The sequence below is a fragment of the Esox lucius genome, chromosome 1, assembly GCF_011004845.1.
Source record: "Esox lucius isolate fEsoLuc1 chromosome 1, fEsoLuc1.pri, whole genome shotgun sequence".
Taxonomy (NCBI): Eukaryota; Metazoa; Chordata; class Actinopteri; order Esociformes; family Esocidae; genus Esox; species Esox lucius.
Genome location: NC_047569.1, coordinates 23,442,051 through 23,461,163, shown reverse-complemented (window position 1 = coordinate 23,461,163; position 19,113 = coordinate 23,442,051). Strand labels below are relative to the sequence as shown.

The following is a 19,113-nucleotide window of genomic DNA, read 5'->3' as shown; positions in this document are numbered from 1 at the left end:
CATGACCTTGAGGCCTTTTGCCAAGATGAATGGGCAGCTATACCACTTCGAATTCGGGGCCTCATAGACAACTATTACAAAAGACTGCACGCTGTCATTGATGCTAAAGGGGGCAATACACCGTATTAAGAACTAAGGGTCAGTTAATTTCTTTCATTGTTGCCATGTTTTGTTTTGTGATTGTGCCATTCTGTTATGATGTAGAGTTGAATGTGAATCCCATAAGAAATAAAAGATGTGTTTTACCTGCTCACTCATGTCTTCTTTACAAATGGTACATATATTACCTATTCTCCAAGGAGATGCAAACTTTTGAGCACAACTGTATATCAGGTATGTTAGGGCAGGGAGAGATATGAAACATGCAGGGCAGGGGGGTGTTCAGGAGCAGGGTTGAGAAACACTGAGCAAATACAAATACATTTTTTAGACGCCGTAGTTTATGAAACTTGAGGATGATCATTGCTTTACTGCAGGATGCCCATAAGATTCACCACCAATCAAAAGGAAAAGGTGGGTACTTTTCCTGTAAACATTTGTAAAAAAGCATAAACATTCTTGTATCACTACCAGTCAGGCTTAGGGTTAGGCATTAGGGGTAATTTAAGTTTAGGCATAACAGTTATGTTTATTGAGGTTAGGGTTATGCTTAGGTTAGGAAAAGGATTAGGTGTAGGATTGGGAAATATGGATGGATGTCTGTGTAAGGTCTAAGACAAATTTTGTGTTTGCGCGTGTGTGCAGAGTTAGTATGCATATGTGCATATGTTATGTTGTAATGGGCATGTGTGTCAGTCTGAGTCTGAGTTTGATCCAGTTCTGGTGTCCTCTGATAGAATCAACACTAATGAAGATAAATTTGAATCTGTTTATTGAGTTTAGGTACTTTGACTATATATATTTTATTATTGCCCCTCTATAGGCGTATTCACAATAGCACCTTAGCCTAGGCCGAGGGCTAAGCATGTGTTCACACATATTTTGAAGTGGGCTAGCACCACCCTTAGCCTAGGGCTAGCTGGCCCTGCTCTGGAGAGTTAATACCGACTTTTCAGGGTTAGCCCCAGACACACGGTGACAAAATAACCAATGTGAAATGGGGTCAATAACAAGACTATAGAATGTTTATCATCCAAATACAAAACCTGCCCTTTCACTTAATTTACATACTCTGTTGATGCATGCCGTTACCTACAGCTATAATGTGTTTCTGTATCGGTCCATTCACTCTGCAAACTTTTTCGTTTCATTATATCAGCTAAATCTTAGTGAAGTAGTTATTGCAGCGTATTGCAGTCGGAAAAGGGTGGCTTGCCCACTTCAGGTTGGTGGAGAGAACCTGCCTCAAGTGGAGGAGTTTAAGTATCTAGGGGTCTTGTTCACGAGTGAGGGAAGGATAGAACAGGAGATTGACAGACGGATCGGTGCAGCTTCTGCAGTAATGCGGTCAATGTATCGGTCTGTCGTGGTGAAGAAAGAGCTGAGCCGCAAGGCGAAGCTCTCGATTTACCGGTCAATCTACGTTCCTACTCTCACCTATGGTCATGAGCTTTGGGTCATGACCGAAAGGACAAGATCCCGGATACAGGCGGCCGAAATGAGTGGCTCCGCAGGGTGGCTGGGCGATCCCTTAGAGATAGGGTGAGAAGCTCGGTCACCCGGGAGGAGCTCAGAGTAGAGCCGCTGCTCCTCCACATCGAGAGGGGTCAGCTGAGGTGGCTTGGGCATCTGTTTCGGATGCCTCCGGAACGACTTCCTGGGAAGGTGTTCCGGTCCTGTCCCACCGGGAGGAGACCCCCGGGAAGACCTAGGACATGCTGGAGGGAGAGCTGTCCCCCCGGAAGAGCTGGAGGAAGTGTCTGGGGTGAGGGAAGTCTGGGCATCCCTGCTCCAAAATGTGCTGCAGTGAAGTAGACGGCCAGGCAGGTGTGAGTGACAATCCAGGTGAGTAACTGTAGACAGAGGTACAGGCGGCAGATTAGCGACAGGCAACAAAACAAAAACAGCAAAAGACTTTCCAAAACTAGCAGCTGGATATGGGAGCTAAACACGATCCGGCAGGATGGAGACTCAGCCGGGATGTGTTCAGGAAAACTCCGGAAAAATGAACTTAAGACTAGAGCAAAAACAGAACACTGGCAAAACAGGCTCAAGATGCTGAATTCATTCATTGTGTTCACATTTTCACATCCCAATTTTTCTCATTCTTTGCGTAGTTTCAACAAAGTTGTCAAAGCCAATACTGACAGGGTGGGCATCTTCATCAACTGATGTCATGAAGTCTTCAATTGAATTGTGGTAGCTTAACATTGATTGTCTGTTAGTGATGAGCCTGTAACATAATTCATATACATAACATTAGAACAATGCAGTGTTAAAAGGCCTAATGTCTGAGTTGTATATGGATTAAGATGGGGATTTTATGGTGGTTCTGAAATATTATGCCGTTTGGATATTCTAAGGTTTTTAATTTTAGTATGGGCAAGCCTAATCCTAAATGGAGAATCACATGAACACCTGTCTGTTATATGCTGTCCATGTGTAATACTGAATGTTTTATGAGAAAGATATCCTGTAATTTAGTAAGAGGATCCAATGGTATTTTACGTGTTGCATTATGACACCAATTTGTTAGGGTTGTCAAATAAATGGGGCCTACAGATTGATTACAAATTGGCAAAACAAAATGTCATTTTGTTCTGATAGAATTTCTTTTTACATTGATATTTGACATTCAAATGTTTAAATGACATTAACAGTACAGGGGTCCAACAATCAACAGGTTGTTTTGGGCCCAGCAGTTCAGGGAGAATTCATTGTTTTGGCTCAGGCCCAGTTGGTTTACTGACGCATGACCTACGTCAAGACTGAACAAGCCCTGGTGCACTGCTCTCAACAGTCTTGTTTGCCAAACAAAATAAAACATGATGTTGCACAATAAGGCTAAAGTCATTAGCTCAACATTAATAATCAACCAGTCTGTTAATTACTAATCAGGGGACCTGCTCTCCCTCTCTAACTGGTCTATGGAGATATTCAGCCACACAGAGAAAACATCCCTCTTCATCCAATACAGCCTAGGTCCCCTAACAAACAACTCTGTCCCTTTCAAAACATACCTAGTAGGCCTACACATTCAAATCGAGTATTTTGGCACTCTTGCGTTCTGTAAAATTCTGAAATAAGTTGTGATAAAATATTAATATTAAATATTAATAGAGGGCATTCATGCATTTATTTTAACTATAAACAAATCTCAATTAAAATGGAGATGTTTTGTGTTTTATATAATGTATCACATCTGTTGTCCGTTTAATGTCCCTACAGGGCAAAATATCCCAGTCAACTAAAAACAGAAAAAATAACATTCTTCCTATTGCTGTCCATTATAAAGTCCAAGGCTTTCAAAACAGCTGACTGTATCTGTATGGTACTATTTTCCAAATTCAAATGAAAAGGCATGCTTTAGTAGATTTTGGTATTTGGTTGTGGTTAAGTGGGAGATTTGTTCAGGGTAAAAGTGATCTTGAAGAAGGAAGGCTATCACTCCATTTTGCCATGCCATACCCTGTGGACGGTGTTTGATTGGAGCCAATTTCCATCTACGAAAGGACAGTGACGAAAAGCACAGCTCCCAACTATGCAAGAACGATTTAGGGAAGAAGCAGTCTATATTTTTGTGTCTTTATTGAAATGGCCAGCACAGGCATCGGATCTCAACCCTATTGGGCTGTTGTGGGAGTAGCTTTACCGTATGGTATTTAAGAAGTGCCCACCTAGCCAATCCATCTTGTGGGTGTGATGGTCAAATCTCCACATACTTTTGGCCATATAGTGTATGGAACTTTGTGCCAAATTGGCCACTTTGGACACATTATGAATTTTCCAACATACCTACACAGAACATACAGTTGCAAGAACAGTGCAAAGGTGATTAAAATAAGGATTACACACTCTCAGGAATGTTATACATGATGAAAAATTAGCTTCCATTCATAAAGGTACTAACAGGAGAAGAATCCAATGATCTAACATCACATGTGGTGTTTGCATCATATGTGGTGATCTAACATATGACATATGATGTTAGATCATATGTGGTATCTATGTTTCCTTACACACATAGATAGTAAGCAAACAGCTGTCAGGAGTAGAAAGGAAAAGAGTAGAAGGGAATAGGAGAAAGAAGAGGGAGACTTATCGACTTCTGGGAAAGCTCTGAAATGGCCAGCCAGATGATGGCATCACAGTGGGGGTCAAGAGCCTGAAGGACCTCCTGAATCACTGTTGGGGATTCAGGGAGAAATATGGGGATAAACAGGCCATAAGAAAAAGTCACAACATTTCATAACCAAATTACATAGACAATTTGTTACAAATAAGGACATTATAAACTGAGATGTACTATAAGACGCTCAGAAACTATATGACATAGCCTGATATAGCCTAACATAGCCTAATATGCTAATGCTAATATATTATATGTCTTGGGTAATCTATCTTATTGTACTCACCAAGTTGCTTGACTCACAGTCCAAATAGGTCTCCTATGTTGCTTTTCCACTTAGGAGTAGCCATTTAAACTTTAAATGCTGAGTATAGCTTTGTTAGCAGCGAAAGCTATGCGTCGTGTGCAATAGTCAAGTTTGGTTGAAGATTTTTTGGGGTGGTGCGCACTATTGGTGCGTCCTGTGTGTGCGTCTGATGGTGATCATTCAACAATTGCCGTAAAATGTGGCTTGTGTGCTCTCAACCTAGCTAGTTTCAAATCCATTGGTTGTCATTTGAGGTACACCCTACCAAAGACATAAGCTCATGTGTAATTGGTGCCAGACTGCATGTTTTTGCTGACGTGGTGTGAAGCATAGAGGCCACGTAGAAGGATAAAATATGTCTGGTTAAATACTAGAGACTCTTTTCTTTTCAGAAATACCAATTATGCTGTGTTAAAATCTAGGAAAGGTTTTGAATATCATGAATAGTTTTTGCTCTGAGTTGATCGAGTTGGATTTCGCTGTGAAGAACATGAATCGTTTTCGATTATAAAAACATATTTTATCAAACAAAGCGATGCTTTTCTATATCTCTGGGACCATTAATATAAGAAATCATAAGGAGACGGCTCATAGTAAGTACAAAATGTAACATCAGACCCGAAACTAGCAGCCCTGGTGCCTTAGAAAAAGTGTTTTGTGGATGTTGACTATACTCAAATACTTGCATAGGAGTTAGTCACCGTAATAGCTACTATAAATTGTATACTGCAGTTAGATTAACGAAATGTTAAGCTTTCGGCACATATATAATATGCCTATAACAGAAAAAATTTACAACACTTTGCACACTTTTTAGCAAAATAATCCCGGCAGCAGTACATCCTAACATGCCCATTCCCTAACAGGTTTTAAACACAAATAAAATTAAGCTGTTCTAGTAGGATTTTCCTGACATTTTCTTATTTGCATTTCAGAGCAAATGCCATGGTCCATAGAGAGCTTCCAAAGCATCAGAGGGATCTCATTGTTGAAAGATATCAGTAAGGAGAAGGGTACATTAGAATTTCCAAAGCATTAGATATACCATGAAACACAATGAAGTCAGTCATCATCCAGTGGAGAAAATATGGCACAACAGAGACATTACCAAGAAATGGACGTCCCTACCAAATTGATGAAAAGACAAAAAGAAAACTGGTAAAGGAGGCTTCCAAGAGGCCTACAGCAACATTAAAGGAACTGCAGGAATTTCTGGCAAGTACTGGCTGTGTGTCAGCAATCTCCCGTATTCTACATATGAATGGGCTATGGGGTAAGGTGACAAGATGGAAGCCTTTTCTTACAAAGAAAAACAACCCAAGCCCGGCTGAAGTTTGCAAAAACAAACATCAAGTCCCCCAAAAGCACATGGGAAAATGTGTTATGGTCTGATGAAACAAAGGTTGAGGTATGTTTGGCGCAACACTGCACATCACCCAAAGAACACCATACCCACAGTGAAGCATGGTGGTGGCAGCATCATGCTTTGGGGCTGTTTTTCTTCAGCTGGAACCGGGGCCTTAGTCAGGGTGGAGGGAATTATGAACAGTTCCAAATACCAGGCAATTTTGGCACAAAACCTTCTGGCGTCCATTAGAAAGCAGAAGATGAAAAGGAAGTTCACCTTTCAGCACGACAACGACTCACAGCACACACCCAAATCTACAAAAGCATGGCTTCACCAGAAGAAGATTAACGTTTTGGAATGGTCCAGTCAGAGTCCAGACCTGAAACCAATTGAACATCTGTGGGGTGATCTGAAGAGGGCTGTGCACAGGAGATGTTCTCGCAAACTGACAGATTTGGAACACTTTTGCAAGGAAGAGTGGGCAAATATTGCTATATCAAGATGTGCCATGCTAATACACTCCTACCCAAAAAGTGCTGTAATAAAATCAAAAGGTGCTTCAACAAAGTATTAGTTTAAAGGTGTGCACACTTATGCAACCAGGTTATTGTGAGTTTTTATTTGACCCCTCAAAGATTTCAGTTAGTTTTTATAGGTCACATTAAAGATAAAGTTCTGACATGACTTATATTTGTCTCATTCTTTTACATCACAAGAACCTGGCATTTTAACAGGGGTATGTAGACTTTTTATATACACTGTATATATTAGAGCTGCTGCTTGTGGCTTAAACTAATTCTAAACTGCTTAAACAGACAGCATGGACCCCTCAACATATTTACACCCTGAACAATGTCCAGAAGTGATGCAATCTCTTCCATTAAGGCATTAAAGTTAATTAAGGTCTGTTGTTAATTTGGCATCTGTGGAATGTCGTTGTATTTGGTCACACAAAATAATTTCCAAAAGATTGCTAAGGAGTAATAGCAGGCCGATTGGTAAGCTGTTTGAACCATTAGAAAGGGTGCTTTGCTAAGTTTCTCCTTGCACTGTGACATTTCTTGACTTACAGGTGCTGGTCATATAATAAGAATATCATCAAAAAGTTGATTTATGTCAGTAATTCCATTCAAAAAGTGAAACTTGTATATTATATTCATTCATTACACAAAGACTGATATATTTCAAATGTTTCTTTCTTTTAATTGTGATGATTAACTGACAACTAATGAAAATTCCAAATTCAGTATCTCAGAAAATTTTAATATTACTTAAGACGAATACAAAAATAATATTTTTAGAAATGTTGGCCAACTGAAAAGTATGAACGTGAAAAGAATGAGCATGTACAGCACTCAATACTTAGTTGGGGCTCCTTTTGCCTGAATTACTGCAGCAATGTGGCGTGGCATGGAGTTGATCAGTCTGTCGCACTGCTCAGGTGTTATGAGAGCCCAGGTTGCTCTGATAGTGGCCTTCAGCTCTTCTGCATTGTTGGGTCTGGCGTATCACATCTTCCTCTTCACAATACCCCATAGATTTTCTATAGGGTTAAGTTCAGGCGAGTTTGCTGGCCAATTAAGAACAGGGATACCATGGTCCTTAAACCAGGTACTGGTAGCTTTGGCACTGTGTGCAGGTGCCAAGTCCTGTTGGAAAATGAAATCTGCATCTCCACAAAGTTGGTCAGCAGCAGGAAGCATGAAGTGCTCTAAAACTTCCTGGTAGACGGCTGCGTTGACCTTGGACCTCAGAAAACACAGTGGACCAACACCAGCAGATGACATGGCACCCCAAACCATCACTGACTTTGGAAACTTTACACTGGACTTCAAGCAACGTGGATTATGTGCCTCTCCTCTCTTCCTCCAGACTCTGGGACCTTGATTTCCAAAGGAAATCACATCTTCCTCTTCACAGGAAAAGATGTCCAGTCCTTTTTGTCTTTAGCCCAGGCGAGACGCTTCTGACCTGTGTCTTGTTCAAGAGTGGCGGTTATCCCTATTGCTTGTACACTTTATTCTACCACATCTTTTCCTTCCTTTCCCCTCTCTATTAATGTGCTTGGACACAGAGCTCTGTGAACAGCCAGCCTCTTTAGCTATGACCTTTTGTGTCTTGCCCTCCTTGTGCAAGGTGTCAATGGTCGTCTTTTGGACAGCTGTCAAATCAGCAGTCTTCCCCATGATTGTGTAGCCTACAGAACTAGACTGAGAGACCATTTAAAGGCGTTTGCAGGTGTTTTGGGTTAATTAGCTGATTAGAGTGTGGCACCAGGTGTCTTCAATATTGAACCTTATCAAAATATTCCAATTTTTTGAGATACTGAATTTGGGGTTTTCATTAGTTGTCAGTTAGAATAATGTCATGTCATCATGTCATGTCATGTCATGTCATCTTCTTCCGCTTATCCGGGGCCGGGTCGCGGGGGCAGCAGTCTAAGCAGGGATGCCCAGACTTCCCTCTCCCCAGACACTTCTTCCAGCTCTTCCGGGGGGACACTGAGGCGTTCCCAGGCCAGCCGTGAGACATAGTCCCTCCAGCGTGTCCTAGGTCTTCCCCGGGGTCTCCTCCCGGTGGGACGGGACCGGAACACCTTCCCAGGAAGGCGTTCCGGAGGCATCCGAAAAAGATGCCCAAGCCACCTCAGCGATGTGGAGGAGCAGCGGCTCTACTCTGAGCTCCTCCCGGGTGACCGAGCTTCTCACCCTATCTCTAAGGGATCGCCCGGCCACCCTGCGGAGAAAGCTCATTTCGGCCGCCTGTATCCGGGATCTTGTCCTTTCGGTCATGACCCAAAGCTCATGACCATAGGTGAGAGTAGGAACGTAGATTGACTGGTAAATCGAGAGCTTCGCCTTGCGGCTCAGCTCTTTCTTCACCACGACAGACCGATACATCGACTGCATTACTGCAGAAGCTGCACCGATCCGTCTGTCAATCTCCCGTTCCATCCTTCCCTCACTCGTGAACAAGACCCCTAGATACTTAAACTCCTCCACTTGAGGCAGGCACTCTCCACCAACCTGAAGTGGGCAAGCCACCCTTTTCCGACTGAGGACCATGGCCTCGGATTTGGAGGTACTGATTTTCATCCCCACCGCTTCACACTCGGCTGCAAACCGTCCCAGCGCATGCTGAAGGTCCTGGTTAGAAGGGGCCAACACGACAACATCATCTGCAAAGAGCAGAGACGAAATTGTGTGGTCCCCAAACCTGACACCCTCCGGCCCCTGGCTGCGCCTAGAAATTCTGTCCATAAAAATTACGAACAGAACCGGGCAGCCCTGCCGGAGTCCAACATGCACTGGGAACAAGTCTGACTTACTGCCGGCAATGCGGACCAAGCTCCTGCTTCGGTTGTACAGGGACCTGACAGCCCTTAGCAAAGGACCCAGGACCCCATATTCCCCTAGCACCCTCCACAAGATGCCGCGAGGGACACAGTCGAATGCCTTCTCCAAATCCACAAAACACATGTGGATTGGTTGGGCAAACTCCCATGAACCCTCCAACACCCCGTAGAGGGTATAGAGCTGGTCCAGTGTTCCACGGCCCGGACGAAAACCACACTGTTCCTCCTGAATCCGAGGTTCTACTATCGGCCGTATTCTCCTCTCCAGAACCCTGGCATAGACTTTCCCGGGGAGGCTGAGAAGTGTGATCCCCCTATAGTTGGAACACACCCTCCGGTCCCCCTTCTTAAAAAGAGGGACCACCACCCCGGTCTGCCATCCCAGAGGCACTGTCCCCGACCGCCACGCGATGTTGCACAGGCGTGTCAACCAAGACAGCCCCACAACATCCAGAGACTTGAGGTACTCAGGGCGGATCTCATCCACCCCCGGTGCCTTGCCACCGAGGAGTTTCTTGACCCCCTCAGTGACTTCAGCCCGGGTGATGGACGAGTCCACCTCTGAGCCCTCATCCTCTGCTTCCTCAATGGAAGAAGTGACAGCGGGATTGAGGAGATCCTCGAAGTACTCCTTCCACCGCCCGACGAGGCTGCAGCCGGGTGGTTGTGGAGGCAAAAAAACTGTTAAAATAATTAAAATTAAAAGTAATAAACACTTGAAATACATCAGTCTGTGTGGAATGAATGTATACATAATACAAGTTTCACTTTTCGAATGGAATTACTGAAATTAATCAACTTTTTATTCTGCTTTTATGACCAGCACCTGTATCTAGGAAAACCTAGAACTAAGTAGGCATATGGTTACAAGCACATACTAATGTAATAATTGTAGATAAATTATATTCTTGCATTGATCAAACTATCATGTTTATCTGGCTACCTGAATGATATGCAGAAAATGTACCATTAAAATGAATGTTTTATGATTAGATATTTTTTAAATATCTAATTTTGGAAATAGGATATTGCTCAGTGAAAATATTTTACTACAAATTTGACCTTGGTCTAAAGAAATTGGCAGTCTGTGAGCAGAATGAGTTGTGTTTCTTTGGACTCAGTTTGTCTAGCAATCATACAAATTGTCACCTGTCAAAGCTGTGAGGATCTTTCCATTATATTCTGATCTCTGGCATAGGCTATTTCCAATTCTAAGAACAATTATTCATCATGAAAGATGCAGATGAAATAAATAGAAAAATATTTTCCTTTGTTTGATGTACAGTATAGACTACTTCCACATTATGAGTGTAAAATGATACAGCGGAATTATGAAAATACCATTTAAGAATAACCTCACTATATGATCAATCAATAAATGGACCTTTGAGACAGAGTTCTAAACCTTCCTGCCAATTACAGTAGTTTTCCCACCCCATTTAGACCATTTCTTGAAAACGTATCGCTTGAGAATGTATTCATTCAAGAAGATCTTCAAGAAGATTTTTTTTTTGTGTAATTAAGTATCAAAAATGTATAAATGGCTGCATTGATCTATAAGGTGTTTACATCTTATAGTAGATTGAAAGGCTGCTCAGAAAAAAAGTGATTTAAATATTTATAAAATGTTTACTTTAAGTAGATTCACACGGCCATCTAATGACATGTTGTTGTTCATGTAAACGTACATTCCTGCTTTAGGTTGATTAAACTGCTGTTCAAGTGTGTTTACATAGGCAGCCTTATTCTGATCTTTTGTGCCTAATATTATAAAGACCCGAATTGATTGGTCAAAAGATAAGCAAAATAACATAGCCTGTTTCTCAGATGTAATACTCATTTAGAGTGATTAAAATATGGCAAGATGGCCTTTAGTGTAATATAAAATATTATAATCATCACTTAAATGTTAAACACCTAAAACCCTACCCCTGTTGATGAACTTGAGCCATAATTATAAACATAATGCATCATGACAATGGCATGAAAATAATTTATCCCTTGAGAAATCAGCACACTATACCTCCTTTTTGGAATATGGAAATGCATAATCCCAGAGATCATTTGCATCAAGGTGGTGTTATGAAGAAACTATATAAATCAATAACCAATGCTTCCCCAACCGTTATGATCTCGATCAGAGGACATGTTGTGGTACGTTTATGAATGCTAAATCGTTCATTGTCATTATTGTTCTGTGCATATTTCATGTCTTTGTTTTTCTCCACTTTTTAAATTTGCAGATATCAACTATTCCTGAAGCGGGCCATACTGCAAAATGATGAATTTGACTGACCTTACCAGCAATGGCACCAATTCAGCACCCAGTCTATCTCTAATAATCAAGGGGTGTGTGGTGATCCCCATTTTCTGCATCTTCTTCTACTTCATCGTGGTTATGCTCCACACCTTTGCCTCTCACAGACAGTTCCTGGACAACTCCCGCTACATCCTGTTTGCCTACATGCTGATCAACGACACCCTGCAGCTCCTCACATCTATCCTCCTCTTATTTTTGTTTGTGGTGAAAATAAGGCTCGCCATGGTCTACTGTGCTCCTCTACTCTTCTTTTCTACTGCTACCTTCCTCAACACTCCTCTTATCCTGGCTGCTATGTCCCTGGAACGTTACGTGGCCATCATGTACCCACTGCAGTGCCCGGCCGCTTGGCGTGCTGATCGTATCTGGATAATCATCTTGAGTCTGTGGCTGGTCAGCTCAATCCTGCCTATCGTAGACTTTTCTCTGGGTGAGCCTCAGCCTGGCATGAATATCCTCTCCACCCCAGTACAGTGCAAAACCACGGTCCTTAATTCATCCCCCATTCAGACACTATTCAAAGTGTCTCTCAACGGACTATTCTTTGCTGTGGTGGCATCCATCATCGTGTTCACCTACATGAGGATCCTCCTGGAGACCAGGAAGATGCGCGCTGACCAGGCGTCAGTGGGCAAGGCCATGCATACGGTGGTGCTTCATGGCTTCCAGCTGCTGCTGTGCATGATTGCCTTCACTCAACCGATCACAGAGAGCCTTATTGTTGGTCTGCTGCTGGAGCACATGTCCTTCTTGAACTACTTCTGCTTCATCCTGCTGCCCCGTTTCCTCAGCCCACTTATTTACGGCCTGAGAGACAAAAGCCTGAGGGGCTACATAAGGGGAGCAATCCTGTGTTGTTCATGCAGACACGTGGTCAGGGTCAGCCCCAGAGCCGCTACACATAAACCCTGGGTAAAATGATGTGGAGCCACTGATCAAATAAATCTTTAATCTTTAAATCCTTTCTATATGTTTGTAAATTACAATATACCAAATGTGTACCTGTTTGGAGAAAATTATTGGTTTTCTAACACATTTTATTTTTAGTAAACTTTTCCTATTTAAAACCACACTATTTTTAACATCTAAGAATACTTTGGGATAAAGATAATTGAATGTTAAAGACTAATAAATAGTGGATTCGTACACTAAATGTCACAAAAATGTCAAACTTGACAAATGGTGCACACACAGAGCTTCATGATGCACAGACAACCTAAGTCACCAGGCTGGATAAATGATCGCGTACACGCACAATTTCTTTAGGGAAGTAAGAAAATTGATGTTAGAAGCATTCATTGTTCGATTTCTGACAATTCATATTTGTTTATTATGAGATCGAATATGCACATTAATGCACTAGCTGTTACAATAAACTTTGAACAAATGGCTATTTTCCTATACGCTACTTGTTTAATTAATTAATCATGCAATTTCCGAATAATTTTTATTATGATTTATTTATTAAACCAACGTCTTCAACCTCCCCTTAGTGGTAAATGACGTGGAGTGAAAGCTAATATCCCATCTGTGGAGGAGGGTATTTCTGCAGAACACAAGTCGGGGGCATAACTAAATATGGGGGTTCCTTAATATTAAGTTATGCCCAATGACAGTTTCAATTGATGTGGTGTTTTTGATTTAGTGCATGCGTTTATGAAGGACGAATTACAGGGTCAATGATGAAGATTTCAGTAAGTGCTTCCATATGAACACCTCTAGCTATAATTATGGATAGTTAATTGTTTGCTAAGATGGCATATCTACTAAATTATTTGAATCTGAGATTCAAATAGCTTGCCAGTGACAGAACACAGAAAACACAACAACCCTTATAGCTATATAATAATAATTTGTCATGGCCATCTTCTATGCAGTGGTGTAAAAAGTAGAAGTGGCTGTGTTCACCAGTTTTGGGAAGTTGCTAAGGATGAGTTGAATAACCTGAACAGAGTTCATAACTAAGCAATGACCTTAATTGATAATTTACACTCTTCCTTTTTATTTTATTGATCACTGGTTAGTTTTGAACTCCCTTTACCTGGTTACTTAGATCATAATTAGATACTTCCCTATAGTGGTGAACACAGCTGAACCCAGTTGAGTACTTTTACTTTGTACTTTGTACAATGTGATTGTTGTGATTTTTCATTTCAGTTGCCAAGATGCATTGTTGACCTGGGGGATGCTGTTGCCTGGGTAAATGCCAACATGGGCCTCTTCTGAGATGGGGGTACAAGTCCTCACCCCCAAATGATGATCCAGAAAACACAACATAGTTTGACGAGACAAAGAGACAAGAAACATCAGTTGTTTAGCAAGAGTAAACTGGACAGTGTTTTGATAACTGGCATATCTTTACATTTTGTATTTTAAGGTTACGCCATTAACTGCATGACTTTGGACTACATTAATTTACTTTCCATAATGTCTGTTGTGCTGTTTTGCCCCTGTTCTGCTTGTAATTTATGTTATTGAATCAACTTTTAGGATAAGTGTTAAATTAGACCTCAGATTATCAGTTCCAAGACATGTAACACTTACACTCACCTAAAGGATTATTAGGAACACCTAATAATCCTTTACACTTGCTCATTAATGCAATTATCTAATCAACCAATCACATGGCAGTTGCTTCAATGCATTTAGGGGTGTGGTCCTGGTCAAGACAATCTCCTGAACTCCAAAATGAATGTCAGAATGGGAAAGAAAGGTGATTTAAGCAATTTTGAGAGTGGCATGGTTGTTGGTGCCAGACGGGCCGGTCTGAGTATTTCACAATCTGCTCAGTTACTTGGATTTTCACACACAACCATTTCTAGGGTTTACAAAGAATGGTGTGAAAAGGGAAAAACATCCAGTATGCGGCAGTCCTGTGGGCGAAAATGCCTTTCAAGCTGATAGAAAAGCAACTTTGACTGAAATAACCACTCGTTACAACCGAGGTATGCAGCAAAGCATTTGTGCAGCCACAACACGCACAACCTTGAGGCAGATGTGCTACAACAGCAGAAGACCCCACCGGGTACCACTCATCTCCACTACAAATAGGAAAAAGAGGCTACAATTTGCACGAGCTCACCAAAATTGGACAGTTGAAAATTGGAAGAATATTGCCTGGTCTGATGAGTCTCGATTTCTGTTGAGACATTCAGATGGTAGAGAATTTGACATAAACATGGATCCATGAGAACATGGATCAATCATGCCTTGTTACCACTGTGCAGGCTGGTGGTGGTGGTGTAATGGTGTGGGGGATGTTTTCTTGGCACACTTTAGGCCCCTTTGTGCCAATTGGGCATCGTTTAAATGCCACGGCCTACCTGAGCATTGTTTCTGACCATGTCCATCCCTTTATGACCACCATGTACCCATCCTCTGATGGTTACTTCCAGCAGGATAATGCACCATGTCACAAAGCTTGAATCATTTCAAATTGGTTTCTTGAACATGACAATGAGTTCACTGTACTGAAATGGCCCCCACAGTCACCAGATCTCAACCCAATAGAGCATCTTTGGGATGTGGTGGAACGGGAGCTTCGTGCCCTGGATGTGCATCCCACAAATCTCCATCAACTGCAAGATGCGATCCTATCAATATGGGCCAACATTTCTAAAGAATGCTTTCAGCACCTTGTTGAATCAATGCCATGTAGAATTAAGGCAGTTCTGAAAGCGAAAGGGGGTCAAACACAGTATTAGTATGGTGTTCCTAATAATCCTTTAGGTGAGTGTATATTCCTAGAATCAAAAATGTGGTTGTTCCAGGCACCCCCGGAAAAATTCATATTTCTGTAAACAGATGTTGACCTGACTTCTACATGATGCAAATTGAAACGTTCCACCTTTCTGCAACAGGCTATAGAAAATTCTAATTCAACACTTTCTAGAACAATGCTGGTAAACTGATCTGCACAAGTCAAAGGAAGGAGAAAGCATTACAATATTCTTTATGAAAACTGGTCAGACCTCATCAGCTTTCTCTAAACCACCAGTGTCTCATTCTTGATGGTAAATAAAACATTAAACATTTTTTTAGAGGCAATTCTGTCTTTTTTCAGTTTTATGTTATCAAATAATTTTTATCCTGAAACAAAATACAATTAAAATGGTATTGGAAAATATAATTACATTTTACATAATTAGTACAAGCATAATTAGACTAGAGCTGTTTTTCAAAATGTAGTCAAAGCAAATACACTTTTGTTTTCTATATCAATGCTTGAACCGCTTTAACCTAGTGTTGGACTCTGAGATAAAGTTGATAAAGTTGTAACGTTAGTTAACTCTCCTTCCTCCATTAGCACACTCAACGTAATTACTATTTTTATATTTCAATGGAGATTTGCGATCAGATGGTTTTATGTTACGTGACTTGCTGGTTAGGACTGTTGTAAATAAATTTCAAAGATATTATTCGCAATCTTATGTGAAAAGTAAACGTTAACTGTCGGATCCCGTGGGTGATTTGGATAGGAAGTTCAGGGATAGGCCTACAGGTTGTCTTGGATATAGGCTACATTTCAGGTCCGATAAAGACCTCTAAGATGAGGCTAACATATTGGCTTCCACAATTATTTTTGAAATTATATTTATTCACTGGATTGTAACATCTAACAAGTGTTAAGCATTGGTGATCAATGCGTTTCCATTCCGACCTCACAGTGGCCTACAGCTCTGTGATTCTCTTGCGCAAAAGTGAATCAGTGACTGAACAAATCTTGTAGAGGAGTGATTCAGTACACCCAGTTCACTGAAAAGATTTGTTCAAAAATAATGAATCGTTCATGATTCGCACATCACTACTGTAGTAACCTTTTTCAATCAGTCCTTTATTCCCAATTGCTACTAATGTTGGTTGAGCTGGATATAGCTTGACGCGTGCAGTTGGTTGTAAAGATGGGTAGAAAGAAGTTGATTCAGTCGGTCCAATGACCATTTATTGTTAATGATGAAGAATGTTAAATAATCTTGAAGTAAATAACATAAACAATTAAATTAAAGTAGTCTCTTCTCTTCATATGGTAGCAAACGGCTTGTCATGTCATGGCACCATAGAGCACACCACCACACGGTCAAAAGATTGTTTGCCCTCTCAGCCACACCCCGATACTGGGCTTCCTGTCTTTAAGGCCATTCCCCTTGGGCTCCACATTCAGCCTCCCAACTGTCTTTTAGGTGGCAGTAGACAGACCTGTTGCCACTCACACATTCATCCAGAACACACACGCATACACTACTATTCACAAGAAAGAAACATGAAATTAATTCAAAGCTCAATTTGGCTACTACAACTACTATCTACAAGTTGCTGCAAGTGGACCTGTTTATGGGAGGAAAAATGGTGAAAAAAACGGTGTACTAAGAGCAGCAGGTTTTCAATTGGGAGAGCGGTGTGTCAGGCACGTATTTGAACAGCTGATGCCTATGTACACCCAAATGAGAAGGGAAGGTACCGCAAGACAAACAAATCCTATGCTGAATATGAATTCCGTAAAGTCAAACTATTACACTGCTTCCGAATTACACCCTCGTAATAATCAAGGACAGACGTCTTCAAGCTGAATGAGTCGTGCAATCAACCCCGAAACTGGGTCAGATGCAGATGTGGGGTAGCCATCCATATGAATGGCAGGACCCAAGGTTTTACAGCACAACATTCCCCAAAGCATCACACTGCCTCTGCCAGCTTGCCATTTTTCCCCATAGTGCTTCCTGGTGCCTTGTGTTCTCAAGGTAAACAATGCACATGCACCAAGCCACCCACGTGATGTAAAAGAAAACATGATTCATCTGACCAGGCCACTTTCTTCCATTGCTCCATGGTCCATTTCTGTTGCTCACGTGCCCAGTATAGGTGCTTTTTGGCAGTGGACAGGGGTCAGTATGGGCACCCTGACTGGTCTGCGGCTAAGCTGACCCATATGCAACATATTGCGATGCAATGTGTGTTCTGACACATTTCTATCAGTACAAGCATTAACTTTTTCACCCTGACGCCAGTTCACCGCTTTTCCTTCCTTGGACCACTTTTGATAGGTACTGATCACTGCAGACCAGGAACACCCCACAAGGGCTGCAGTTTTGGTGGGGCCAGACGCGCCTCTTCGTCGAATGCACTTCCACTCTTCCTCAACAGACATTTCTCATTACACTACATTGGTCAAAGTTTTACTTTGTTTAATGTGCATATTATGCTAACATAAAGCTGGACTGAGAATATAAGGCTTTGAAGTATGATAAAATATAACAGTCACAGGGCATAGAACTTTGTTTATGTATATATTTACTCGCAAACCAGCTCATGCAAGACTTCGATCTGTACTGCAGTCGCCTTATCAGCAAAAATAAAGTAGGCTACATTAAGTTATTGGTAGCTTCTTAAACCAGGCCTAGAATGTCACCTGGTGAATACCTATAGGAATGGCAAATGCAAATGGGTGGGAAAAACTTTTTGTCAGGAACATCTCAAATTCTTTGCTTTTAACTCGTTTGACCTGCTTATGATGCTGCGATTTTTGAAATCAGAGGAATAACCACTCGTATCAATGACCTGTCCATTTTCAGTCAGCCATGCTTGATAAATGTAACTTTCACCATAGCCTGAAGGAAGGCGCGCCAAAACGTATCTTTTTTTCAGAACAGCATTTGAGCAGAGAAGTTGTAATGGCTTTATTGACTCGATCTCATGAATAGAGCACAGTTCTTCCAAATGTCTGATTGTCTTACCCTGTCGAGTGCTGGGCAGCGTCTTGTGTGTTTGCGTAACCATGGCCTCCACACTTGCGTCTCTCCGTTGCATTCGGCTCCACCGGTTACAGACACTCCACCTCCAACAGAATTGTCCCCTCCTGCTACAAAGCTGCTGCCGTCACCCCCATCCTAAAGAAACCTGAACTAGACAAAAAAGAATTGTTGCTTCACAGCTCCCAACATACCTCCTCAAAAACAATCTGTATGAGCCTCTTCAGACAGGTTTCCTGCCAATCAATAGCACAGAAACTGTACTCCTCAAAGATGTCAACAACCGTCTCCTCTCTGCTGATGCCGGATCCCTAAACATTGTTACATTGATTCTAAACATGTTACCATTTCTGTGTATGAATGAATACATTTTGTTTCATCTTTTACTATTAACAGGGGCAAGCTCTGGAATGGGTGAACTGTGATGAGAACTGTGGTGCAGGGAAGAGACTACTCCATCAATGACAGAGGGCCAGGACAACTGCAGATTACGCTCTCACGACAAACCCTTTCACAGTAAACCTTGCCTTACCAGAAGTTTCCTCCACCCGATCCTTCCCGGCATTTGTGGACTTAAGTGCGGCAGGAACATTTAGCAAAAGTTGTATATTTTGACTCGGGGAGGATGGGCTACAATCTATGGCTTTTAGTTTTCCGAAAATTTTCAGATTTTTTGTTTGTTTAGCCTTAGAAATTCAAAAACGTCTACAAAATGTGTGCCATGACAACAAAAGTGGTATCTTCGGACTCGGGGAAGACACTGACACAAGTTTTGTAATTTTGTCTGTTTACCAAAATATATGAAGGTT

At 41.6% G+C, this 19,113-nt stretch overlaps 1 protein-coding gene across 1 annotated transcript; it reads left to right on the top strand.

Annotated features, from left to right (window-relative positions):
• Window positions 1-11,516: 11,516 nt before the first annotated feature.
• Window positions 11,517-12,479, top strand: LOC105008306 (odorant receptor 131-2-like). The gene has a single exon (XM_010867579.2). It carries the CDS (start codon window positions 11,517-11,519, stop codon window positions 12,477-12,479), a length of 963 nt encoding a protein of 320 aa, XP_010865881.2.
• The last annotated feature ends 6,634 nt before the right edge of the window (window positions 12,480-19,113 follow it).

What these genes read in the sequence shown, in the direction of transcription:
- LOC105008306 (XM_010867579.2), top strand. Translation starts at nt 11,517, where the DNA reads ATGATGAATTTGACTGACCTTACCAGCAATGGCACCAATTCAGCACCC.